Consider the following 27,718-nt stretch of genomic DNA (forward strand, 5'->3'; position numbering starts at 1 on the left):
AGAAGGGGGAGACACAGCTCCAGCCTGCAGGGAGAAACACTGCAGCTCTGGATTTCCAACAAAGGAGTTTATAAATCAGAGTTTTAGTTAAATAAGTTAGCAAACAAATGTAAAAGAAGAAGCACTGCACTGAGTGTTTTATACCTGCGCAATACTGTGACTCACCTGAGCTGCCAGACATCTTCAGCTCTCTGCTGCTGACCTGCTAACAAGATTTCCTGAGCAGAAACAAGAAGAACAGTTTAATTTTCAATAAAAAATAAAAAATATTGTTGAAATGTTTGAAAGTATATTTTACAAGTGTGTTCGGCCATGATTTATCAGTGAAAAGTCCATTTTATTTTCCACTTTATTTTTATAGCATCAGATCACAGCAACAGTCAGCTCAAGACACTTTGAGGGTTAAAACTCTACAACATTAGGAAGTAGGAATGGGTGCAAGAGAACAACGAAGGAAGTAATAACTGAAGTTTGTTCTGAAAGATTGACCTGAGAGGGAGAGTCAAAACAAACACTGAGCGGTTCTTGTAGAGAACCACTTCTACTGTTCCTTAGAATTGTTAGTCTGCTTGTCCATCTATCACCGGTTAACAGTACGTTTAGTCACTGTGCTATCCTAGCCTGGAGGGTTGCGATCTCAGGGATAATAGTAGATCAGCATGGGGTTTTGAGGCTCGTTTTATTTATTTATTTTTTCCCCTTTTTTTTCCCCTCTCCCCCTCTTTCTTTTGGGGCGGGGGGGGGGGGGGGGGGGGGGGGGTTCCAGAGGTTGGGACATATTTTTTCTGCACCTGCATTTTGGTACCTGAATGGCAAGCTCGCAAAGTCATCTGCTCTTCGTTTTATAAGCTGGAATGTTAAAGGTATAAATAATCCGGTTAAACGCACAAGGGTTTTTACTCATTTAAAATCATTGAGATCCGATGTTGTATATCTGCAGGAAACACACCTCCGATCAAGTGAACAAATTCAACTAATTAAACTGTTTCTCTGCTTGTCTGCATTGCCACAAATTGTTCTATTTGGTGATGTATCATAGAACTGTACTATATAGTGTATGTACGTTTCTGTGTTTGCTAGTAACTACCATCAACCTAAGGTCTCAGCTAATTTATCTTTGCAGAGATGTTCATTTGATTGTAACAGCAGTAGGAAAGAGCAGTAACAAGAGTAGGACAGCTAAGCTAATTATGGCTAAACATTTGGAATTTAATGAAAGCAAAAATTGACCTTGCAAAGATGGATAGGTTTATTTAGAAAGTCAGCTATTTACATTTAGTGTTCGTCCCAAGTAGGAGATTTTGAATTGAGTCTAAATTGACCGCAAATTTACTTAACTTGTTAAAATCAACCAGGCTGTTACTGAAGCAGTCGAGGAATTACCTTTGAGGTCTCAGTCATAGGTAGTAATGCAAAATCTAACATTACACTAACCTTATATTTTTGTAAAAGGCAAAATGGACTTTTTTCCAGGGTGGGGGAGTGTTTCATGTCTGTAAGTTAAAATTGTTATTTTTGTTGTTTCCTGATTTCTAAGAATTGGGAGAACAATTACATGCTAACAAAATGATGCATTTTGGTTGCCCATGTTTGGTGTTGCTTTGGGCTTAGGGTGATCACTGACGATGACTTACACCTAAAAGAGCTCAAAATCAGAAAACGTTGCTCTAAAACATGTTGACATGGTAAATGAAAATGAACAATAATCAAAATTGATCATGCAAACTGAAAGACTACTTACTATGTTTCTCTTGTTACTTCATTAGCCTCAGTGTTCTCAGATCATTCTTTACATAAAAGCACCCAGTTGTCTTGCAAAGAATGTGTAGGATTAGTGCAATCACACACATTCGAAGATACTGGTAGTTATTGTTTCAAATCCCTATTTCATGACAACCAGGCTAAATTCATCTAAGGGAGTATGAAAGAGATTATCTGGATGCTGAAATGATTGTTAAAATACATTAGGCCAATAATAGTAGACCTGTGCTACATTTGTCCAGCTAGGCAACACATATTTCTGCATAAGAGATACATGAGACACCCTTTAAATAAGCAAATTTCATGTTTAAAACATGGAAATGCAGCCAAAATGGACCATACAATGGCCTCAGTGAACACATCAGCACATAAGTAGAGATGAGGAAACTCAATCACATTAGACATTAATATGACTATGAGTAAATTATATATATTATATATTCTGTTACATGGTTTAAAGAATACAATGTGATAATCACACATGAGAACGCTGTTTCCAGTTATACAAATTTATTTTATTTCACTATTAAAGAAACCAATTATGTGAATAAAAGCTCACCACAAGAACATCTCCCAACCCAGTCTTACAAAGTTGCAGTTACAATAAAAAACTGTTGGTGAGCTAAAAAACAATCCTGGTGCTGATGCTTGTCATTGAACGTTTTGGACAGAGCTCTTGATTGAAATGCCTACCGTTGTGCGTAGGCATTTCGGTCCAGATGTTATGGAGTTCAGTTCAGCTAAGATGTATTTCTAAAGCACCGGATCGCAAAAATAGCCGCTTCTCGGCTGTTTATATTGTAAGGTAAAGACCATACAATATAAGAGAGAAAACCCCCCAACAATCAGATGATCCCCTGTGAGCAAACCCTTGATGACAGTGTCTGTGAAGGTTATCAGTCATCAAGGCCATAGTAGTCTAAGGAGCTTGGAAAGAAAAGCGCCTGGACTTCTTTAAGTTAAAGAAGTCCAGGCGCTTTTCTCCAAGCTCCTTAGACTTGGTGACGGTGGGAAAGAAAAACTCCCTTTTAACAGGAAGAAACTTTCGGCAGAACCAGGCTCAGTGAGGGGCGGCCATCTGCCTCGACCGGTTGGGGGGGGGGGGGCACAGCTGTTATAACCCCTGACGCAGCATAGCTTCTAATTCTGAAAGATACGTAGATACCTTAAACCTGCACTCTATGCAGGACACCAAGCGATGACACGACTTGCAGTACTATAGGAGTCTATGCAGAAACAGTTTTCTCTCTTGAATCTCTGTAATTTTTTTGCTACTGAGTGTCTGGGTGCAGTCACTCATTTTGGGCCAATTAAATCAAATGAACTTCCATTGTCTAAGTTATAGCCCTATTGAACCTGCGTTAACCAGCTTTAATAGGGAGGGCCAAAGTCCTAGTTGTGCTAAATTTCCTCGAATTCTCCTCGGAGATTTTCGAGTAGCTTCCTTTGTTCTTGAAAGTTCTTTTCCATTTGTCTCATCGCTTCCCGTCCATTCCACATCTTTTTGGTAAGGTCACTAACCTTATTTTCCAAGGCCTTATTTTGTTGTTTGAGTATGTCAACTTGGACATCGTAGTTGTTTATCAGATCGTTATGTGCTTCCTGTGAAACTTTGGGAGTCTGAGCTTGGGTTTTCAAGGCTTCCTGTGAATCATACAGATTTTTCTTGACCTCTTCAAGCTCTCTTTTCATTTCCTCAAATTCATGGCACAACAACTCCTTTTCTCTGTTGGTCACGTTAACATCATGTTGGGAGTCTTTCTCAGTGGCTTTGAAGATCCGTGATTCTCCTTTCGCACCCTCATCGTGTGGTTTCAGTTCTTTTTGAGAATCACCACTCCTTTTGGAAAGCTCCTGGAGGTCCTGTTCAAGAAGTTCGTTATGCCGCCTCAATATGTCAATTTCATGTGCAAAGCATTGGAGTTCCAGGGTCTGTCTGAGCTGTTCACTGTCCGTTGTTTTGTTTTCCTCATTCATGATCCTTTTTCTTTCTTCACTCTCTTGTAACTCTTTAAAGGCTGTGTTTGCCTGATGGAGCTCAGTTTTAACAGCCTGTATTTCCTGTTGCATGTCATCTTTTTCCTTTTCAAAGTCCCTTTTCAGCTCACACATGCGTTTTACCGTCACATCATTTTCCTCTCTTAAAGACTGGTTGTCCTTTTCCATGCCTTTCACTTTTATAACATAGCCTGCCTTTTTGCTTTGCAGCTCTCTGATTTCATCCTGCATTTCCTGCATCACCTCTTTGTGTTGCTGAATTTCTTTGCTATTGGAGCTTTGTGAATCTTGTAGAACTGTATTCAAATATTCCAGCTCTTGAATTCTGATGTGAATTGTTTCATTCTCTAGTTGCAGGTCTCTTTTCCTCTTGTTTTTAGAGAACCCACTTCGTTTGAAGAGAACTTCAATGTTTTTTTGGAGAATCTTGTTCTCATTTATGAGCTCTCTTTTTTGCTCCTTAAGGTCGGCGTTCTCGACTTTAAGGTCACGTATGGTAGAGTTTTGTTGTTTGAGAGTTTTATTCTCATTTTTCAGCTCTTTGATTTGCTGTTTAAGTTTTTCGTTCTCGGCTCTCATGTTGCATGCAACAGGATTTGACAGACTCATATTTCAAATTGAAGTTGATGCTAAATCTCTGTACCAACTAAAAGATTTTTTAAAAATACGGTCAACTGTGTCAGAAACGCAAGTTTCCAGTAGTTTCCTGCCTAGTGAATTCTTCCACTCTCTTTGAAAGACTGCCAAGAGTGAGAACCTCTCCCCTATTTATAGGTTTTAGTGTGCTGATGTCATAAAGAAGACCAGAGATCAAAGGGATTCTGGTGAAACGTCACTGTGTCTGGTCTGGGCAGTTCTGAATTGAATAATAACAAAATGACGGGGGGCGTGTCTGGTAGCCATGTGAAGACGTGTTGTACAGGGCTCCTCAATGCAGGGCCGGCCCGTGGCATAGGCCGTATAGGCAAATGCTAAGGGCGCCGTCCATCAGGGGGCGCCACGCCAGTGCCATAAATGTTGAAAAAAAAAAAAGTTGGTACTATTATTTCTAAATACAAAAAATAATCCCACGTTAATTAAAATGCAAAGTAAAGCTTAGTTAATAGAAACATTATTTGTTACAACATTACGCCCCCCTCCCCGTACAATGCGCCCCCTCCCTTCCCGTATCATGGTTCCTTTTGGACACAAGATGTCAAAACGGCCAAAACTGTCAGGTGGCCAGGGAAGAAAAAAGAGAGAAGAAGAGGAGGAGAAACGAGAAAAAGACAGAGGTAGGTAACGTTAGCCTACATGAAATTATTTGAATGTGATAGTAACCTAAATTTTTAGCATTAAGCTAATGTTACATGATTCGCTAATTGCTAATCAATAAATAGCTAGTTAACTGTTTTAACGTCAGTTAATATTGTGGAGGGGGCTAAATTGTTATGGAAAATAATAATGTAACGTTAGGTAATTACAGTACTCCCACCTTTCCCACCATTCCTCATTTGTATTCATCTTTTAAGCAGGTGTTTTTTGTTTACATTGTTATTGCCTTCTGGTTAGCTAACGTTTACCCTGCAGGTAATAGTCACTTTTCCACCCCTGTATATATTATAGTTGTAAGCCTAGTTGTTAAAGCGCACATCATTAATGTTAATTAAGCAATATCACATGAGAGGGAATGCTGTTTTTTAATATGAGCACTGCTGTGATTCGGTCAAAGATAATCATAACATAACATTCTCATATGATATTATACTGTTACTTTGCATTCTGCTATTCAGCATTTCACTGTAATGATGACAATAAATTGAATCTAATCTAATTTGCATATCAGTTAACATCATACATATATCTCTTTGGTTTTTCATTTATATTATATCATTTCATTTTATTCCTGGAATCATATGTTTTTATTATTAGACTTTAATACTCAGTGGTGTCACATACTCCTCTCTTCAGATGCACTGTTGAAGTTTCTAAATCCCACCCCTGGGCCATCTACCACATCTACCGCTGCTGCCTCCACTTCAGCAGCACAACCCACCAGTGATGCAGCATCAGCAGCACCAGCAGCACAACCCAGCCATGATGCAGCAGCATCAAGCGGTCTTCCTGCTGCACCAATAGACCCTGCTGACTGGCCTTCTGCTTTAACTGAAAAGGTACGAACAGAGTTAGTTCACAGAGGTCCATTTGTAATTGATAGTGACTTCACATTCCCGAAACAGAAAGACGGGCGAAGGTGTCAGCATGATTATTTTAACAGACTCTTAATCAATGGGGAAAAGGTGAGAAGAACCTGGCTTATGTATTCGAAAAAAGAGGATAGCTTGCACTGCTTCTGCTGCAAAATGTTTTCCAAGAGAGATTACAAACTGAGTAGGGAAGGTCTGAAGGACTGGAAAAATGCAAGCCACTTGCTCAAGGTCCATGAGGATAGCCAGGAGCATAATGCTCACATGGCAACATGGAAGGACTTGGAGGTCCGTTTTGCGAAAGGACTCACAATAGATAAACAAGAGATGGCACTTGCTGAGGCTGAGAGAAAAAGGTGGCGTGAAGTTCTACATCGTTTGGTGGCAATAATTCAGTCCTTAGCTGAAAGAAACATGGCTTTCAGGGGGTCCACAGACACATTAAATAAACCAGACAATGGCAATTTTCTGAAAGAAGTGGAGCTTATGGCCAAATTTGATCCAGTGATGAAGCAGCATGTCAGTAGAGTAGAAAGTGGAGCTGGCAGTCACATACGTTATCTGGGAAAAACAATCCAAAATGAACTGATTGACACCATCAGTTCAAGAATAATAAAATGCATTGTGGAAGATATCAAAGTATTTCTCCATCATTTTAGATTGCACACCTGATCTGAGTCATAAGGAACAGCTCTCTGTCATTGTTGTAGAGGAATCAACAGGAGATCATTTGTCAACTCTCATCCTAAAACGGATAGAGGAGCTTAACATTCCTTTTGAAGACTGCAGAGGACAGTCCTATGACAATGGGGCCAACATGAAGGGAAAAAATAAAGGTGTTCAGGCAAGGTTGCTTCAGCTAAACTCAAGAGCTTTTTTGGTCCCATGTGGTGCCCACACTTTAAATCTGGTAGTAGCTGATGCTGCAAAAAGCTCACCAGATGCCCTTGGCTACTTTGGGCATTTAGCAAAATTATGTTGTGTGTTGTTTTTTGAATCACTGTCGTACCCAAATGGTTTGGTGAGCTGACAGAGTTGATACCACCGGCTCTGATACCAGCGGACTCTGATGGCCTCTCGTGAAACTTCACTCTCATTGAAAGTCAGTGTGAAGGTGCAGGGGAGCGTGGCAGTGGATCCTCTGACAGCACAAGTAGACCAGAGAGGATAGATCACAGTTTGACCCACAGCACCTAAAGACGAGCAAACAGCGATTAGAACGCAGTGACTCAGTTTAGTGATGGACGGTAAAGGGACTGACTCTTCTATAGCGCTTTATACAACATGCCACATTCACCCATTCACACAAACACTGCTTTCTATGCTTGTCAGTGCTTTCATACACCGATGGCTGCATCAGAGGCAACTTAGGGTTAGTATCTTGCCGAAGGATATTTGCCATGCAGACTGGGGCAGCCAGGGATCGTCAGTAAATACAGACTGCGGTGTGAAGCACTAAAACAAAGTTTCAGTTCAAACAACAAGATCTTTGAAAAGTTCAGACTTTTTGATGCAGAATGCAAAGGTAATGTCATCAGATCAACATCAGACACAACCATTCAAACTTCTTTACTGTTCAGATTTTCTTGAGAGAGAATTTTTGATCCATCTGAAACATTCAAGAGATTAAAAAACTCATTTAACTCAATCAAATCTGTTCATTAATAACAGTTTGATGGGAAAACAGAAGCTTTTTGGCCAAAATTATTCCAAACCAAAGTTTGAGAAGCAAATCAAATGATCATCATCATCACAGTCAGTCTTACCTGCCAGCAGGAACAGGAGCCCTCACAGACTGTTTTTGTCCCAAACTGCCATCCTTACGTTTTAATGAGCCGACTGAATGACTTCTTTAAACGTGTGGTCAGCAGTGCTGATGAAGACACTGGCTGACACACTGAGGTGGTGGGTTTAATGTCTCTGTGGTCAGTGTTTCACTTCCTTTGATTTTTCAATAAGTTCATTGTAACTGAAACATGTCGTGCAGCCTGGGTGAGGAGGAACTCACAGGTTTGAGTTTCACTGTTAGCTCCTCTGAAATGCACCACAGAGACGTCGTGTTGACGCAGAGACGACCAAATCCAAAAACATAAGGAGAGAAAAAATGATGTGCTGAAACATCGATTTACTGGAGTTAAAACTTTTAACTGTCCTGTTTTTGTTGTTTCTAAATAATAATTTAACTAAATAATTTCTGCTTGTTTTAGTGTTGATAAGTCTCGTGCTTCTTACTCAGGGTTACCGTCATTCTCGCTCTCAGGCTGACCAAGAACCTCCGTCTGAATAAGGGGAAGCTTCATCAGTGTATCTCATCAAAGAAAAGCCTTTCAGGTGATGTCAAAGAAACAACAAACACAATAAACCTCAAAAAATGTGGTTCTCATGTTTGCTGTGTTCAGACCTGTCTGTAAGGCGAATGAAGACACTCGACAATGAACGTAACCTGATTCTGATTTGATTAAATGTTAAGAGCATGAAGTTCTGAGCATGATGCTGCTTTAAGTGTTATGATTAATAATGAACGAGCAGCTGCAGATGAGATTCATGAGGACGTCTTCACAGTTTTTCAGCTCTCAGTCATGAAGAGGTGTGGACTGATCCTGCTGCTGCTCTCAGGTCTGTGAACTCATCTCAGTCGCCTCATTTACAGTTTGAATAAAACTTTTGATGTCAGAAAATCAAAGAAAGCACAAAGTGAACTGCTCCATAGGGATTATTTTAAAGGTGTCTGTAAACGAGCTTCAAGCAGTCACAGGAACACTCGTACAATCTCCAAAGACCTTTGTCATGTCAACTAAACTTCTAAAGGTTTCTTTGGGTCCAGTTAGAAGTTTGATTGACAGTTTAATGGTCGGTAGTTTGTAAGAGTTTGTATAAAGTGAAGTAAAAGAGTAAAGAAAGAAAGGAGGGAAGAGTCAGTGCATGAACGTGGCTGTTTGTGTGCACTGCTGAGAAAAACACATCTTGATTTTATTTTCTGTGTAGAAATCTGACTGAAAGCCTGAAACGCTGCAAACCCGTCAGCTCGCTGAAAAAGATCCTGACTGCTTTTACCACGTCCGTGTGCACGTTAGAGCAGGGCGATATGACCAAAAATATTTATCATGATATTTCATTTTCTTATCGTTGCCTAACATTGTACCGGTATTACCGTGAACGGTATAATATGGCCCAGCCCTAGTGCACGTGTTGTTCAGCTTTGAGCCTTGACCACTAACACGTCGTTTTCCTTCATTGTGCACACTGAAGAGGAAAAATCGTCCAAATACATGTGCAATAAGGCCAGAGTGAAAAACAAACTTAGCACTGTTAAAGCAGCTTTTTAAGCTGATGTGAGAGTTTCGCCCTGGAGCAGGAAACCAGTGTGTAGGTGTCCACAGGCACCGTAAAACAGCTTTTAACCAGTACACGAGTTACACATCCTTTGAAGGACACATATATTAACATATATTCACGTCTTTAAAGATGTCAACAAAAAGTTTGCGTTGTGGTAGCATGTAAAGAATTTATTCTCCTGATGACTAAAATAGTCGAGCTGAGGTGAGTCTGTGACCGCGCTGACTGACCCGTGTCCTCTCAGGTTACGTGATGGTCTGCCATCTTCAGTCTGATCAGTTAGTCAGACAGCTCCACCTGGTTGACCTGCAGAAGTCCTGGAACGATGCTCAGCAATACTGCAGAGATGAGTACATTGACCTCGCCATCGTTAACAGCTCAGCTCTCATCCAGGAAGCCCAGAAAAGGGCGGGGAGCACCGAGGCGTGGATTGGACTCTCCAAGAGCGGCTGGAAATGGTCTCAAACTGGTCCAGTTCAGTCATCCTGGTTTAACATGTGGTCACCGGGACAGCCAGGGACTGATGAGTGTGTTACAATATCTAGTGATGGATCATGGTCCACAAGACCGTGCTCAGCTACTTATGACTTTGTCTGCTATGACGGTGAGTGTTTCAGACTTTGGTACCAGGGTTTGACAAACTGAACATTTTAGCTGCAGGTTTGAATCCGTCTGATCTTTTGTTTCAGCTGCGACTAACAAACACATCCAGGTGAAGAACTCAATGACCTGGTCTGATGCTCAGTCTTACTGCAGACAGACGTACACAGACCTGAGCACCATCACCAACACGCAGGACAACAGCCAGGTCGCTTCTATGTTGTCAGATACTGCTGGTGCCTGGATTGGACTGTACAGAAACTGGACGTGGTCAAACTCGAGCACAGCCTCCAACCTGCCGTGGGGGCCCGGGCAGCCTGATAACAGCGTAAACTGTGCCACAATAGTCGGATCAACAGGCTCCTTCAACAGTCATAACTGTGATGACCAACGCCCCTTCCTCTGCTCCAGAGGTGAGTCTGTCCTCTGTGTTTCTGCACAGTCTGGTCCTCCTGGGCTCATCCGGACACTCTTGGCACAGCACTGCCGATGCTTTGGGTGGCGCTGTCATTTAGTGTTTGCTCTGTCTGCGGTAGAGTATCACTTCCTGTTCCTGTTTCAACACAGGAACAGGAAGTAGTAGTTGAGTAGCTTATCTGCGTAGCAATTTAATTAAAAACCTTTAGATAACTTCTGTTTTCATAGTATAATCTTCACGTGCACCATGGCTACTTCACCTGTCCCTCCTGCACTTTCTTGCTCATTGTGTCAGATGTTTAGTTACTCCTTTAGCAGTAATGATATCTGTAACAAATGTAGCATATTTGCAGCTCTGGAGGCCAGGATTACTGAATTGGAGACTCGGCTTCGCACCCTTCATTCACCCATAGCTAGCCAGGCCCCTGTAGCTGGTGCAGCCGAAGATAGCGTAGGCCCCGCTAGCTGTTCCCCGGCAGACCCCAAGCAGCTGGGGAAAGAGGGCGGCTGGGTCACGGTGAGGAGGAAGCATAGTCCTAAACAGAAGCCCCAGGTACACCACCAACCCGTTCATGTGTCTAACCGTTTTTCCCCACTCGGCGACACACCCGCCGGGGGTCAAACTCTGGTAATTGGTGATTCTGTTCTCAGACATGTGAAGCTAGAGACACCGGCAGGGGCCAGAGCAGGCGACATTGAAGGAAATTTAAAACTGCTGGCTAAGGGTAAACGTAAATTCAGTAAGATCATAATTCACGTCGGCAGTAATGACACCCGGTTACGCCAATCAGAGGTCACTAAAATCAATATTGAATCGGTGTGCAACTTTGCCAAAACAATGTCGGACTCTGTAGTTTTCTCTGGTCCCCTCCCCAATCAGACCAGGAGTGACATGTTTAGCCGCATGTTCTCCTTAAATTGCTGGCTGTCTGAGTGGTGTCCCAGAAACGATGTGGGCTTCATAGATAATTGGCAAACCTTCTGGAGGAAACCTGGTCTTGTTAGGAGAGACGGCATCCATCCCACTTTGGATGGAGCAGCTCTCATTTCTAGAAATATGGACAAATTTATTAAACCCCCCAAAATATGACTATCCAGAGTTGGGACCAGGAAGCAGAGTTGCAGTCTTACACGCCTCTCTGCAGCTTCTCTCCTCCTGCTACCCCCCCAAAAACCCATCTCCATAGAGACTGTGTCAGCTCCCAAACAGACAAAAAACAAACTAAAACCAGAAACAAACAACTTAAACATAAACAATTACAAAGAAAGAACAATACAGTATCCACATCTGAACCAAAGAGTAAAACAGTGAAATGTGGATTATTAAATATTAGGTCTCTCTCCTCCAAGTCTCTGTTAGTACATGACTTAATAATTGATCAATAAATCGATTTACTCTGCCTTACAGAAACCTGGTTGCAGCAGGATGATTATGTTAGTTTAAATGAATCAACACCCCCGAGTCATTCTAACTACCAGAAATCTCGAAGCACAGGCCGAGGGGGTGGTGTGCTGGGCTGGTTCTAGACAGGCATATATGAGGGGGCAGACAGAAATGTAAAGGGGGCACATGGTGGCAGCTGAGGCGAATGTGGGGTGCTCTGAATAACTGTTTTTGTCATGTAATTGGATTGCACTTTGTCAAACCTCTACCCTAAAACCTGACCAACTTGGGTGTCCCCCCTGAAGGCTCAGCTTCTGCAGGTCTAGATCTTAGTGTCACTGAGGCACACAAACCCCCTGACCACGTTAAGGTGGCAATCACTCAGGAGGAAAACTGAAAAACAAAATAAAAAATAATAAAATAAAATATTGCTCATCAGATTCTACCAACTAAAAACATGACATTTACCTTAATTAGATGCCCTATGTTAAATACATTTGAATCCAACCATAGTACTTCTCACTATTGCCAATATTAACAAAACTAAAAAGGGTAGGCCAAGTTATGAAAAAAGGGCACTTCTCCAACTCTTGAAAAATAGAAATAAAAAATACATTAAAATATCCATCCAGTTCTTTAAAACCAACAACATAAAATCTATCTTAATTTGATTGCCTAAGTAAAGTATCAAATCAATTTTATTTATATAGCACTTTTACATTATACATGCTTCCCTTAGGCAGCATCATTAGAAGACATAGCATACATTTACACTGCTATGCAGATGACACCCAGCTCTATCTGTCCATGAAGCCAGATAACACACACCAATGAGTTACACTGCAGGAATGTCTTAAAGACATAAAGACCTGGATGGCCGCTAACTTTCTGCTTCTTAATTCAGATCAAACTGAGGTTATTGTACTCGGCCCTGAAAAGCTTAGAAATATGGTATCTAAGCAGATTCTTACTCTGGATGGCATTACCTTGGCCTCCAGTAACACTGTGAGGAACCTTGGAGTCATTTTTGACCAGGACATGTCCTTCAATGCACATATTAAACAAATATGTAAGACTGCGTTCTTCCATTTGCGCCCCTCCCTGAGCTCTGAGTTCTGCTGGAGGTTTCTTCCTGTTAAAAGGGAAAAAGTTTTTCCTTCTGACTGTCACCAAAGTGCTTATTCATAGGGGGTCATTTGATTGCTTGGTTTTTTCTCTATATGTATTACTATAGGGTCTACCGCACAGTATAAAGCGCCTTGAGGCGACTGTTGTTGTGATTTAGTGATGTATAAATAAAATTGAATTGAATTGAATGGCCCTTTTCTTTCTCTGCAGATGTCAAACCTTCAGCCTCGAGGTCAGTGAAGGTTCAGCTGAGGGCGGGATCTGCAGACCTGAACGACCCCACAGTGCAAGAATCCATCCTGCAGCAGGTCAGAGGTCACACGGGCCCCGATACAAGGAACAGACCGCTATAACTACTGTGAAATGATAGAGAGCAGTGAGTCTGTGCAGGTTCAGGGACACGTGACAGCACACAGCTGCAGAGATACGGGGCTCGTTTAATGCAATCCCATCCATTTGTATTATTTAACCTTTTTAACTGGTAACTTGAAGAAGTCACTTAATTTCAGATTACTGTGAGGAGACGACGTGAACCAATGACAGGCAATGAGGCCTAATTCCAGACTTCAGTTTCATCCCCAGCCAGTTCATTTAGTTCATTTCCCCCAGAAACAGCACCAACAACGTTTTCTGCTCACTACAGAAACAACGGCTGATTAATGAGGAGCTTCTGTTAATGTGTGAAAACTGTGTTTCAGGTGAGGGAGAAGCTGGTGGAGCAAGGAGTCACTGAGGAGGTGAAGCTGAGGTGGAGGACGCAGCCTGATGGGAAGGTTTTCCACAGAGAGGAGGAGACAGCCACTTACTGTGAGAAGGAAGACTGTGGGTCGGTTTAGTCTGAACGTTATTGGCTGATGTTCCTCAGATGATCTGCTGTGTAATTCAACTTATTTCCATCTCTGTACTCTGACTGCTGGACTGTAACAGCGTAGCTTTGCATGACTGACAGTTGGAAATCATCCTTCTTTATCCTAAGCTCAGATCAGACCCCACACACACACGCACACACGCACACACACACGCACACACACACACGCACACACACGCACACACACACAAAAACACAGAAACACGCACACACACGCACGCACACGCACGCACGCACACACGCACACGCACACACACACACACACACAAAAACACAGAAACACACACGCGCGCACACACACACACACACACACACACACACACACACACACACACACACACACTGTGGCTGGAAACCAGTAAAAGCAGCTGTCATATAACTGTGTGATGCTGCCACCTACAGTCTGCAGACTGAACTGCACTTGTAGCCTCCAGTCAGATTCCGGAGTGTTAGAACTTATCTTTGTGCCACTACTCTGAGCGCACGTAAACAGAGTTTTCAGGTGCAAGTGTTGTATTTTGAGGAGAAATTTATTTTGAGTGAACAAACTTCATTGCTGCGTGCAAAAAATGTATTTCAGTGTTTGCTATTATCTCCACACACACACACAACAGCAGCTCCTCTCGCTCAGTTTTTGCACTTATGCAAATATGTGACGTCTTGATGAATCGAGCAGATATTTGAAGTTTACACAGAAACATTCTCGCATGAAAATATCTTAAAAGTTTATTTTGTGACCCAGAAAGAGTAATATTTCAAACTCTGCCACTCTGTGTTCCTCCGCCACTGCCTCCTTTGAGTTTTGGATGAAATGCATTCTGGGATATTGCATTTTGTCATTTCGAGCTGATTGGAGACCAGAACAGCCAATCAGATATTTTTGCATCCAAGTCTGTGATTGGCTGGTTTTGTGGCACAAATATAACGGTGTAGAGAAAGAGTTGAGCGCGCACGGGCATAAACGTTGAGAGCGCGAGCAAGTGCAAAAAATGAGCGAGAGGGTGTGTGTGTGTGTGTGTGTGTGTGTGTGTGTGGATAACAGCAACACATTTTTTGCATGCAGCAATGAAGTTTGTTCACTCAAATTCAGCTTTTCGTCACTCAAAATAAATTTCTCTTCAAAATGCAACACTTGCACCTGCAAACTTTGTTTCATGCGCTCAGAATAGTGGCACAAAGATAACATCATAGAACTGATGGATCAAAGCAGCAAAACATTTTAACACACCGAGACTTGTTGGATTGTAGCTCTGAATATGAACTTGGACTTAAACCAACGTGTGGATGTTCAGCAGGATTGTCTCCATGAAAATCTGTCACATGTGAAGTATTACAAACAGAGCTTTATTATTAAGTACAGTGAGGCCGTGAACGGTGAGTCGAGGGTTCAGCATGCTGAAAAAAATCCAGACTCAAGGCTCAAAATGAAGCGTGTGGCTGTTTTACGTCACGCTGCAGCGCCTCCAGTTTGAGAAAAGTCCACTTTTATTGTTTTGTTGATCCGGTCAGATTGAGGGCGGCAACTCGGAGACTGTCGGAGGCGCTCGTCTCACCTTCTTCTTCTTCTCTTTTACAGGACATGATTTACACCGGGGTCATCGCTGTGCTGCTCTTCATCTCCTCCTGCGTCTTCGCCGCAGACCGCGGCTCTTTGGTTCAGGCAACCGTTGCTGTGGTGAGAAAACGTCCTCGGACTCGCACTACCCTCCTTTCCTACCTCCTGAATCTTCCTTTTCCTTTTCTTCTATATCTCCTCCTTTCCTTTCCTTCCTGGCTGACAGTGTGTGTAATAGGGCTGCCACAAAGGATTATTTTGATAGTCGACTAGTCACCGATTATTTTTGCGATTAGTCGACTAATCAGATCATCATCCATTGGACGTAAAACGTACAGCTTATTGCACCAGCAGCATCTGCTCTTATATAACTATCATTAGCTTACAGCTTTAAGTGTTTAAGGTCTGTGCTAACTAAAAATAAAGACAAGATGATAGTTTATTAAATTTTAATGAAATCTGCAGATTGTCTCGGTGAAGTTTAATAAACTCCTTCTATCTAAAATATAACAGGACACTGGAGTATATTCTCCAGCATCTCACACTTCTGATGATCAGCTGTCTGCTTGACGTTTATTCAGCTGTGTAAAAACTATAACTTTAATCTCAGCCAAACCGATTTACTCAGGAACAAATAAAATACTGAAAAAAGCCAAACAATAACATGTTTAAGTTATCTAAGTGACTCATATATCATGTTTAACCTGAGTAGGGAAAGATGGCGGTGGGTTTGAAAACGATCTGCCGGGAGTCCGGTGTTCTCACGGCTCTAGTGAGCCTAGCCCCCCGGCTAGCTATCGAGCTAGTGGGTAACAGACGTCTCCGAAAACGTCGGAGCGCTTTTGAAAATATGCGGTGTCTTGATAAACTGAGCAGATATTTGAGGTTTACACAGCTACATTCTCACCTGAAAATATGTTAAACGTTTATTTTGTGACCCAGAAAGAATAATAAGAGTAATATAAAAACTAACTAGCTGCCGCCATTGTTGGAAACTGAGCTGGGCCGCGCTATGAATTCTGGGACACAGCTTCTTCTTCTTCGGGGTTTAACGGCAGCTGGCATCCTTGTACATGCAGTGCTGCCATCTTCTGTTTCAGTCCGTTATTACACTCTTAAATCCTGCTACTCATTCCTGCGTCTTTTGTGATCTTACAAAGCTTCAAACGACACGTCGACTATTAAATCAGTCGTCGACGATTTTGATAGTCGACCAATCGTGGCAGCCCTAGTGTGTTATCAGGTCACCTACAGCAGCGCTCTTCTTCTTCTCTGTCGTCCAGGTCTTTGGGTTCTTGGCGACTGTGGCGTTTTCCATCGACTTCGGCCTGATGGTGAAGAGCAAGGGGCTTCCCTTCCTAAACAAAGACAAGAAGCAGGAGCACACTAACGGCATCCAGACGCCGGCAGAGGAGGAAAGACTCAAAGCCAACGAGACAGTTTAAGCGTCTTTCTGCTCATACGCGTGAGGTCGCTCATTACTTTTCCCAATATTCCTCTAACATGATAGTGAAGGGGTGGAGCTTCCAATGCTGACCTCACGTCCATGTTTTTTTTCTTTTTAAATCCAGTTTGTAGTTCTTTTCCCAGCGCTGAGGGCGCTCTGTTCAGAAATCATCACCCTGTCGCTGTGCAGAGCGCCGAAAACGAGAGACACTAAAACCATCAAACCACTAAATCTTCAGCTGTAGTTTAGATTGTAGGATTTATTTTTACGCAGTTTGTGATAAACGCTTTGCTTTATCGTCCTGTTGTCATAGAAATAATCAGATGGACGAGAAGGAAAATCACAGAAGTGTTTTCGAAGGCGTCGGCACCTCCGATTGGTCCGAGTCTCTCCAGCAGAATCCTGATATTAAAATATATTCTCCTTACTTTTAATTTGAATGAAATGTTGCACACCAAGGAAAATATTCCTGATTGTTGAAGTACCGTCTGTGTCCCTGAATGCCTCACGATGCTCAGGTCGAGACTGAGAGCGTGCTAAAGTTGATTATTCATCAGCCTTACTTGTGTTGAAATGACTCGGAGTGTCCAGCAGGGGGAGACGTCTGCTCGTCAACCATCCAGGGGCTGTTTCATAAACGCTCATTTAGTTGATGCAGACGAGTTAAAGTTCATTTCATGTTTTTTATCTGGACACTGTGGAAATGCGGTCCTTTGCCAAACGTGCCTTAGTCCTCCTTAAATTCTCCCTGTGGACCAGTCAGGTTTATCCATAGCCTGTATCTAAAAGATGGACCTAGCTGCTGTGACATCACCTGTTGGTTGGTGATGCACGCTTCTTTTTTTTTTTTTTGAACGCTTTCACATGAAACGAGCGACAGACTTTGTTTTCCTACCAGAGTGGTCGCCCCCTGCTGGACATTACAGAGCATTAGCTTTCAGGTCTTATAATGTTTTGTGTCACTCTTGACATTTTAAAAGTGAAATTGTGCCTTTTTTTTAAAACATACTTTTTTACTTCCTGTCTGTGTTTGATATCTTTGATGCCGTGTGGACAAATATGAATATCGGGGGTAATTTAGCAAAATCAGCTCAGAGCTTTTGATGATCTCTTTTAATGCTTTTATTAACTGTTATCACTAATTATGGCCTTGATTTTGGGCTCAAGCTCATCAGATAAGGGAGAGGACTCTTAGTGACTCTTGGTGATTCTAATCGCTGACGTGTGAATGTGTTAAAATGTAACAATGAAAGGGTGAATATCAAAGTGTTTGTTTGAGGTTTTCTTCCGTCTTTGCTCTCTGCTGTTGGCGGCTGAAGCTGGCGTAGCTGCAGGTGTGTGAGGGCGCCGTGGAGGGGAAGCCTCCGCAGCATCGTTAAAAAGAGTAACATTAGAGAACTTGAAAAGGATACTGCGTGCCTACAAATGATCTAAAATTGAAATGTAAGAGGAATGGAGCTCTTTGAGTGAGCAGGGATTCTCCTTTTCTTCCTGTTCCTGCAAGTTTTTCCTCCCGTCTGTCACTCGCTGATGGGTTTTCTCTCCAGTACTGTCGGGCACCTCTGTCGTTGTAAATGTGTTCGTGGTTCAGTAATCCGTCCCCCCACACACACCCACACACACACACTCAAACTTCACTAAAGTCACATCAAACTCTAAATTTTATGCCCAGAAAATGAAGCGGACTGCAGTTTAAAGGCAAACGCCATCTGTTTTTGTTTTTGTTTTTTTTACTACAAATGTAATATTTTTAAACGTTTAATTATAAAAAGTGTTTTTCTTTATTTCTGAGGTCTCATATTTTTTTCTTTTTTTGTTTTGTTTTTTAAATTGTGTCCATTTCTCCAAAGTCTCAGGAAATAAAAAGTCACATTAACCATGAAAATGAAATCAGTGAGAAGTTTGAAATTCAGAAACATTTGAGAGCACATGAAGCAGCAGACTAATAAAGGACGGGTTTTTATACAAACTTTTCTACGTTTGTAAAAATGAAAAACACTCTGTGATGACGAGGACATTTGTTAGTAATCACAGTACACTGGACACTTCCGTGTGTGTCGAACGATCCAGAAATCTGAAATCATTTCTATTTGGGACCAAGTAAAGTTGATCTTCGAGACAGAGCCCGTTTGTTTTGTATATAAGTTTCTCTGATGTTTGTCAGCCTGTGTGTGAACGTACGGTTAGGATTTCACTGTCTGTAAGAAATTGCTGCAGTTTCTTTCTGTCAGGTGATAAAGAGATTTTCAATAAATACACGTGTTCGGTTTCTGTTTTCACCCACAAACATGAAAAACTTTGGACTGAAGGTGAGTTCTAGAAAAATCTGACCTCATGTTGAAACAGAAATGGTGTCAAAGCACCCACAGCTTCAGCAGCGTCTCTGAGGAACTCTTCATTAAAATACATCAAACTTATGTCCTAATAAATATATTCCTCGCAATGAGGGAGGAGCTTCAGAGAGGGCGTGGCCATCTGTGAGCCTGTGACCTCCAGTTGGTGGAAGGCTGAAGCACAGAGCAGTGTGACGGTTTCACCTATGACGAACTTTTTATCACCACTGGAGCGGATTATTCTCAGTCTTCATTAGTTTTACTGAACGCTTGATAATATTAACGATTTGTGTCAGAATCAGGAGACTTTGTTTCCATTATACATCAAAGTGCAACATGCATAGTAAAACTACATTAATGAAAGAAAAAAGTACTGTGGCTGTGTGATCATGTGTGTATATGCAGATGACAATGAAATCAATAAAGGCTGACATCATCAGTAAGTAGAGAAATTTACATTACACATGCTTCCCTTAGGCAGTATCGTTAGAAGACATAACGTCTTGATGCATCTCAATCATCCAGGTAAGTAAATCTCCAGAAGTTGATTCTGTTCATCTGGACGTAGCGTTTTGTGGGAGAAACGTTTCGTCATCATCAGGTGACGTCTTCAGTCTCAGCTGACTGCAGGTCTCAATCTTATAAACAGTTCATTTGCATAATGACTGAAACCAGCCCACTGAAGGAACAATGGGCTGGGAGGTCAGGTCCTTAATCATAATTATGCAAATTCTCATGACCATTGATCAACAACCACTGACCAAAACCCACTGATCAAAGACCATTGACCAACGGCCATGAGTACCATTCGCAGAGGCTGGAAGATCAAGGTGCACCCGGTGGAGGTGGGGTGCAGGGGCTTTGTTGCCAGTACAACAGCAAAGCTGCTTAGAGAGACTGGGATCAGAGGACAGGCGCAACGGCAGGCTATAAGAGAGCTAGCTAACACTGCTGAGAGGACCAGTCACTGGCTATGGTTAAAAAGGGCTGACATCACTCGGTCAGCTAACCACGAGAGAAAAGAAATTCTCCGCTCTTCTTCCCTTATCTGGGAGGCAGTGGGGAGGAAGAGCGTACAGCCGGATCCGGCGGGGAGGTGTGGGAAGCCAGATCGGGCGCCCCCCTTCCAGCTCTCCTCTCTGCTCTCTCCTATCTTGTCCCTTTTGTCTTACTTCTCTCGATCACCTTTTCTATCCCTTTGAAGAAGTGAGGCTCAATAAATGCTAAACAGGTGAGTATTATTTGTAATAATAATAGATAGAAAATAAACTGTAGGAAACTAAACAGAAGAAAGAAGGAGAGAAATAATAAGTTAACATAAACCACTGACACTCCAGGGCCTGACCAACCCTGGCAGGGCCTCCTTGGATGAGGGATTCTAGTGATAATGGCCGAAACACCCGATGAATCCAAGGTCCACTGCTGATGATGTGTCCCAAATTTAAAATGATAATCTAGATCAGATCTCTAATCCCTAAACCTAGCCAAGAAAGGAAAATGGCAGATTAGCCTGGGTAAAAGACCGGCAGTTGAGGCACACAACGATGCGTGCTGCTGGCAAAGTTTCTGGGCTTTCCTCCTCATAACAGCCGTCCCTCAAGAGTCTCTCCATCTAAACAAGCATTATCAGGGACTGTAACACCTAGTCCTCACTGAATCTCTGTCTCTCTTCCACAGCATGTCTTTATCCTGTCTTCCTTCTCTCACCCCAACCAATCACAGCAGATGGCCCCGCCCCTCCCTGACCATGGTTCTGCCGGAGGTTTCTTCCTGTTAAAAGGGAGTTTTTCCTTCCCACTGTTGCTAAAGCAGTGGGGATCGTATGCGATGTTGCCTGTAATTTTTCATGTGTCTGCGCAAACACACAAACACCCTGAGCGGTGCCTTGGACCACTGTGAGTAACATCAGACGTGTGCAGTTTAATTCTTCTGTTAAAGTATTTCTGTTAGAATACACTGGAACTTACGAATACCCCGTTTCATGAAAAATTCAAGTTATGAAGGCGCTGAACGGCGATATTTCTGCCCGTGTTACGGCAAAATGCCCACGTAACGAAATCCGCTGGCTCTGATTGGCTGAGCCTCCAATGCCCACAATGTCTTCTGAATCACGTGACAACCCCTTGGCTTCCGTACTTGCGTTTCGCTGTTCCACTTGAACGATTTATTGTTGTTCTAGTTAGCAATTAGCCTACAGCCTATCGTTCAGCATCGCCTCACTCAGAACGCGCGATGGGTGCTTCGACCCTCGGGAACAAATCGGGGTTCCGCTGTAGCTCTAATTAAGTGCATTAGCCCACTTACAGTGAAAAGTGCAAACATCTTGTCCATGACCTGTGCAGTATATTAACACCAAATTGGAAGTGAAAATTACTTAAACCCCAATTTTGAAAACAATATTTTTTCATGCTCTGACTTGTATAACGAGTCTGTGTGAAGCTCCTGCTGTGGTCTGGGAGACAGTCCTGGAACTCTTTGTCTGCAAAATACACTATTTAATTACCAATGTTGGGCAAGTTATTTTGAAAAAGTAATTAATTATAGTTACTAGTTAATTCTTCAAAAAAGAGTTTTGCAAACAACAAAGTTGCAGCTGTTTACCTAAAAATGCAGCCGAGGCAGTTTTTATAACCATTTCAAACTATTTACAGAACAATCAGGTGTTCTGCATCAAATATGAGTCACGCAAATTATTTGTGTCCACTACAAAGGAGAAAATCACAGCCTGATCCCTGCAGGCCTGACAGCAGCAGGTGTAGCACTGCTCCTGCTTCCACCTGCGTTTACACTTTAATCTGCCTTTGGTGGCTTTTTGGCAGAACTGCGACATTCAGCAGCCGCCTCATTGTTCTGACACACAAACTAAAACTATCCACAAAACAACACATTAACTACACACTCCAAACACGCTAAACGTCACAAATCTCTCACATCTAAAAACTCGCTCTCACCACCGTCACTCCTCAAATGAATTGTTACGTATTGATTTCAATTTGAATGAAGGTTGGATTGTTTGTGCGCGGAGACTGCGTCAGCAGGTTTTGCATGCGCGCAGCTCAGAGGAAACATTTGTGTTTTCTCTGTTGTCTTTGTTAATGCAGGGTCTTCACCTTACAATATGAGCGCCTCGAGGCAACATTTGTTGTGATTTTGCGCTATGTAAATAAGGCTGAATTGAATCGCGTGACGTTGACGTAGAAAAGAAAGAAATATGTGCAACAAAAAAAACCCTGTTGCATAAATCAAACATGGCAAAAGCCGGAGTGACGAAATTAGAAGAACGATTGCAGCTTGTTGGCAACAAACTGACAGCTATCACATCCTGACTCCCACATGTCACAACCCGGTGTTTCAGCTAACAGGGCGAGCTGAGGATCCAGCAGACATTCCCAGGAAAGCATCATCAGCGTTCACAGTCTGATGATGGAAAGAGTCGAGGATGGTCCACGTATCACATGTAGGTTAAAAATAAGAGCACATCACACATGATAACAAACATGCACTTTTCAAGCTTTGTCCAATGAAAGATCAGAAAGCAGGTCAAACATCCAGGGTACCACAGATCCTTTCACAGACTGTTATACTGTGATGCTGATGTTCAGCGTGGTTTTTCACCAGAGCTCAACAGAAGCATTAAATCTGATGTTTACAGTGAAAAACAGCAGATTGGAGAGGGGGAGGTGAGAGGCACATCAGCAGCATTTTTCCACTGTTTGGTCATTTTGATGAAATGTTGCGACAAATAGGAAATTTCAATGTTTTCTATTAAGAGGTAAAAGAAAATGAGGTTCAGAGCTGATCGCAAAGAAATCAAACCCAGTGTGTCAGTCAGTGTCTTCATCAGCACTGCTGACCACACGTTTAAAGAAGTCGTCATTCAGTCGGCTCATTAAAACGTAAGGATGGCAGTTTGGGACAAAAACAGTCTGTGGGCTCCTGTTCCTGCTGGCAGGTAAGACGTGTTTAACATTTTTATGTGTCTTATTGTAGCTGCTTGTGTTTTCACGTCAAACCTTTCTTCCTGGCAGCCCGACTTCTTTACGTTTCGGAAACTTTGTTTTAGAGCTTCACACACAGCAGTCTGTATTTTCTGTCTGTGAACTGAGTCACTGTGTTCGGATCTCAGCTCTGTGTTTGCTCTTCTTTAGGTGCTGTGGGTCAAACTGTGATCTATCCTCTCAGGTCTACCTGTGCTGTCAGAGGATCCACTGCCACCCTCCGCTGCACCTTCACACCTCTGAAGTCTTTCAAAGTGAATCAAACAGAAGTTCCACCAAAGATCGTCAGAGTCCTCTGGTGTCAGAACCACCGGTACTGCTACACTAACACTCCGTCTGTGTGTGACAGTGACTCAGCAAACATCGATCCTCGTTATCAATATCTGGGAGACAAGAAGACAAACTTTACAGATCAGAGATGTTCAGCAGAGAGACAACGCAAGCTTTCGCTTCAGGATGGAAGCTGATCATCGTGAAGGACGTTTTACTAACCAGACAGGAGTGACTGTCAGAGTTGATGGTGAGAGAAAAATGTCCTGGTTCTGACACAAATATTAATCTTTAATATTAACGACTGTTTATTAAAACTAATGAACACTTTGATTTTAGATTCGTCTAAAATGAGAATAATCAGCTCCAGTGATGATAAAAAGTTGAGCAGAGGTGAAACCGTCACACTGCTCTGTCAGTCTGCATTTTCCACCAACTGGAGGTCACGTGGTTCAAAGATGGCCACGCCCTCTCAGACACTGGCCCCTCCCTCCTTCTCATCCTGACTGCAGAGGACTCTGGGAGCTACACCTGTGCTCTGAAGACCAACATGGAGACTGTCTCTGAGCCGCACAGCCTGCAGGTGGAGGCAGAGGCAGGTTGGTGTGATCAGTTTCTCTCAGATTTTCTTCTCCGTCAAACAGCTGCATGATGTTAAAAGTTTAGGTGGTTAAAAATGAGTCTAACACAAGTGCAGCCTGTTATTGATCCGTTTGCAATCAGGGAGTCTTAAATCAAGCCCACAAAGGTCTGTCAGTGTGTTTGGAGGCACCGTTTCAGCTTCCTTTTGCTTCTTGCTTTAGTTTCAGCTGTGAGAAAACACCCAGTCTGTTTTTATTCAAACACATGGATATATTCTTATTTCTGTGACAGCTTTGATGTTGGTTAAAATGATTCAGTGTTTCTTTGCATTGCTGCGACTCATTAACAGTGTTGGGACTAACGCGTTATTAAGTAACGCGTTACAGTAACTACGTTATTATTGTGGTAACGAGCACGGTAACTAGTTATTATGCCAAAATCAGGAATGCGTTACTCGTTACTGGGATTTAGATAGGCTCGTTACTCGTTACTTCGTGTGGTGGCATCGCGGAGCTTCCACAGATTCAGTAACATTAGCAAGTGGTGGAGGCAGCAGGTGGAGGCAGGAGGAGAGACCCGAGGCGGCCGCCGGTCCGAGTGTCAGGTGAACTGAACTTCAGGTAAGAAGTTACGACCTGCAGTCTCTCTGGGTCAGATATGAACCAAGTTTAGGTGGAGTTTATTTTCGTTATGCTGACTTTTTCGTACTGCGTAGTAGCTAGCATGACGGAGTTTCTATACAGCTGGGTGGTGCTATGTTACTGATGTTGAACTTTATTTTGTTCATAAGGTTAATTATTAGAGTGGGAAGTGGGAAACATCCCGTAAAAAACGGAATCGTCTCGTATTCAGAGAAATTATTATATTATGTAATATTACGCGCTACAATGAAAAAGACACAAAGCTGGAGTTATTCTGTCTTTGCTGCACAGCTGCCTCTTCTTCTTTCATCCTCTCCCCTCCCTCTCCTTTTGCTCTTTCAGTCATGAAACTGATCGATCTGATGTTGGCTGGAGCCACAGCTGTAAAGCTGCTGGTCATGATGTCGGTTGGATGTGTGGTGAGAGGGAAACATGAAGATGAAACCAGCAGATGTCCTTACTGAATCATCAGAGCTGTGATGGAGAAACAGGTTTACCTTTTAGGTGACATGAATGAGTTGAAGTTATGAACTGTTTCTGTGTGTCCTTCGTGGTCCACCATATCCCAGAATTCATAGCGCGGCCCAGCCAAATTTCAGTTTCCAACAATAGCGGCTGCTACTAAGTTTTAAAATTACTCTTATTAATCTTTCTGGGTCACAAAATAAACTTTTAGCATATTTCCAGGCGAGAAAGTAGCTTTGTAAACTTCAAATATCTGCTCGGTTTATCAAGACATCGCATATTTGCAAAAGTGCGCCGACGTTTTCGGAGACGTCTGTTACCCACCAGCTCGATAGCAAGCCGGGGGGTTCAATGGTCACTCCAGCCGGCGAGAGCAGCGGACTCCCGGCTTCATCGTTTTCAGACCGCCACTCTGTCACTACTCAGGTTAAACATGATATTGAAGTCACTCGGAGAACTTAAAAATGTAATTGTTTTCCTTTTTTCTGTGTTTTATTTGTTCCGGAGTAAATCGTTTGGCTGAGATCAAAGTTATTAGATTATTAGATTAAATAAAACTTTATTAATCCATCGGGTGGGTTCCTCCGGGATTTTCACACAGCTGAATAAACGTCAAACAGAAAACTGATTAAACAGAAGTGTGAGACAGTCGAGAGTTTACTCCAGTGTCCTGTTATATTTTAGACAGCAAGGAGCAGACGGCCGAGTTTATTAAACTCCACCCACACAGCGCTGACGCTAATCTGAAGGCTAGACCGTCCCATTTCACGGCCTCGCACTTCCAGCCTTCTCGGTCTTCGAAGGACCCGGCCCACGTAGACCGCGAAGGCCGGGTCCTCCGAAGGATGCGGCCGACGTTTTGGGACACAGCTTCTGTGTCTGAGCACATGTGACGGTGCAGAGCCGGGGAAGGCGGGGCTTGTTCCTTCCTAACCAGTAGGGGTGTTAAATAAACTCTTTGGGGTTTTATTTCATATTTATATTATTTATCTGTTATTATTGATTTACTTTAGCTCAACTCAGTGATTAACAGAATAATGAGGAATCATAATTAACAATAACAATGTTGTATTGCAGAGAGGCGTGGGTAACCCGTTGAACCCCACTCGTGATAGGAGTTCTTCTTTTATTGCTTTGCATGTTCTCATCTTGCATTCTACCCTGTATCAGATCAATGATTGACAGATCCCGAGAAGCTCAGAGCTCTCAGAACCTGGCCATGACCCCAGACACTCAGTGAGCTCAAGTCTTTTCTAGGCTTTGTAGGGTACTATCAACAGTTTGTGAAGGACTGGCCAAAACTTGTCAAACCCCTGAATGATTTCACCAAAGGCTAACCACCACAGAGGAAGGGCAGAAAGGTAACACCTGGCCCTAGTGGGTATTGAACCCTAAAGTGCTGCTTTCCAACTGTTTTTGAAGTAATCATAGATTTAATTGGAAAGTAAATCTTAAATGAAATTAAATCTCTGCTCCAGCACAGCTGGATTTCATTTCATTGATTTGCACATCATTGCTGATCATGTGGTTTATATTTTCACAATAACTGCTGAATCCAACTGTTACATTTGCAGTTTTAACAAACAGTGAGGAACTATTACTAAATATATGTGTTGGATATGTTTAAAATGACATTTTGAATGAAAGATATCCGCTGGTGTGTGAGCAGTTGAGCTTTTCCGCCCTTTCCAGAATTATAATGGTTACAGCTTCACTCAGATATCACTGAGGCGGTGACGCAGCCATGCAAACACAGTGATCGCATGCAAAACTCTGCTTCACATTCAAATGAAGACACAAACCTGAGACCTGATGCAGCAGACGTGTTCAAGGTTTGATGCTGTGAGAAAAGCTTTATTACACTTACAGACTAAAACTGCAGAAGAAAGTCAGAGAGGATGAATACATGAGCAATGTTTACTGTTTATGACCTCAGTCTGGCTTCATGGTTTCACAGCTCACTCACCATGTGGTGGTTGATGGAGGTCAGTTTGAGTTTGCTTCTCAGATGAATTTGAATAAGGCCGATTTTTGCATTAAGAAAATACTCCTGATATCTTTAAACAAATAAACCTGAATGAACACTTTCAGCCTACGTCTGGCTTTACATGATGTACGAAGCTTTTCTGAGAGAGGATTTAGGAGCAGATGTTTATTATGTGGATGATTTTAACTGTTTCCAGTTCAGCAGACTGGATGCTTCTCTTCCAAATAAAGATGATCATATTTCAGTCCTCACTGTGTTTTTGTTTATGCAAGAAAATGACCAGAGTGAGAGCAAACGAGGCTCCATTTAAACATGTAACTCAGTTACATGTGGAGATGTTAAAAAAACAATAATAAATTGGTTTAAATACATTTTATAATATTTATTATGAAGAGAGAGCTGAGTGTAAAAGCAGATGATGTCACTTCCTGGTGTGCAGACTAAACCGACCCACAGTCTTCCTTCTCACATATCCCAGAATTCATAGCGCGGCCCAGCCAAATTTCAGTTTCCAACAATAGCGGCTGCTACTAAGTTTTAAAATTACTCTTATTAATCTTTCTGGGTCACAAAATAAACTTTTAGCATATTTCCAGGCGAGAAAGTAGCTTTGTAAACTTCAAATATCTGCTCGGTTTATCAAGACATCGCATATTTGCAAAAGTGCGCCGACGTTTTCGGAGACGTCTGTTACCCACCAGCTCGATAGCAAGCCGGGGGGTTCAATGGTCACTCCAGCCGGCGAGAGCAGCGGACTCCCGG

The 27,718-nt window shown here is 42.4% G+C and overlaps 2 protein-coding genes and 1 pseudogene across 8 annotated transcripts; 2 read left to right on the forward strand and 1 right to left on the reverse strand.

Annotated features, from left to right (window-relative positions):
• Positions 1-752: 752 nt before the first annotated feature.
• LOC147319774 (uncharacterized) lies at positions 753-4,485 on the reverse strand. Its single transcript, XM_086312543.1, has one exon. The coding sequence runs from the start codon at positions 4,366-4,368 to the stop codon at positions 3,163-3,165; it is 1,206 nt and encodes a 401-aa protein (XP_086168669.1). The 5' UTR covers positions 4,369-4,485; the 3' UTR covers positions 753-3,162.
• On the forward strand, positions 4,432-19,082 carry LOC147319775 (putative C-type lectin domain family 20 member A). Of its 7 annotated transcripts, XR_015131586.1 has the most exons (9): positions 4,432-5,912; positions 8,182-8,561; positions 9,526-9,885; positions 9,971-10,294; positions 13,021-13,118; positions 13,509-13,617; positions 15,255-15,353; positions 16,517-16,703; positions 16,805-19,082. XR_015131586.1 is itself a non-coding variant. In XM_086312542.1 (6 exons), the coding sequence occupies exons 2-6, from the start codon at positions 8,453-8,455 to the stop codon at positions 13,644-13,646; spliced, it is 1,029 nt and encodes a 342-aa protein (XP_086168668.1). In that variant the 5' UTR covers positions 4,432-5,912; positions 8,182-8,452. The 7 variants fall into 7 exon arrangements, 5 of the variants coding, with proteins under 5 accessions (XP_086168668.1, XP_086168667.1, XP_086168664.1 ...); XR_015131585.1 differs by having other exon boundaries at positions 16,517-19,078; XM_086312542.1 differs by lacking the exons at positions 15,255-15,353; positions 16,517-16,703; positions 16,805-19,082 and having other exon boundaries at positions 13,509-13,646.
• A 3,833-nt stretch (positions 19,083-22,915) lies between these two features.
• LOC147319776 (uncharacterized) lies at positions 22,916-24,968 on the forward strand (annotated as a pseudogene).
• Positions 24,969-27,718: the final 2,750 nt, after the last annotated feature.

Source organism: Aulonocara sp. 'chitande type north' Nkhata Bay, linkage group LG11 (assembly GCF_057382095.1).
Source record: "Aulonocara sp. 'chitande type north' Nkhata Bay isolate Kocher_YH1m ecotype deep benthic linkage group LG11, A_spYH_male_GT1.1, whole genome shotgun sequence".
NCBI lineage: Eukaryota > Metazoa > Chordata > Actinopteri > Cichliformes > Cichlidae > Aulonocara > Aulonocara sp. 'chitande type north' Nkhata Bay.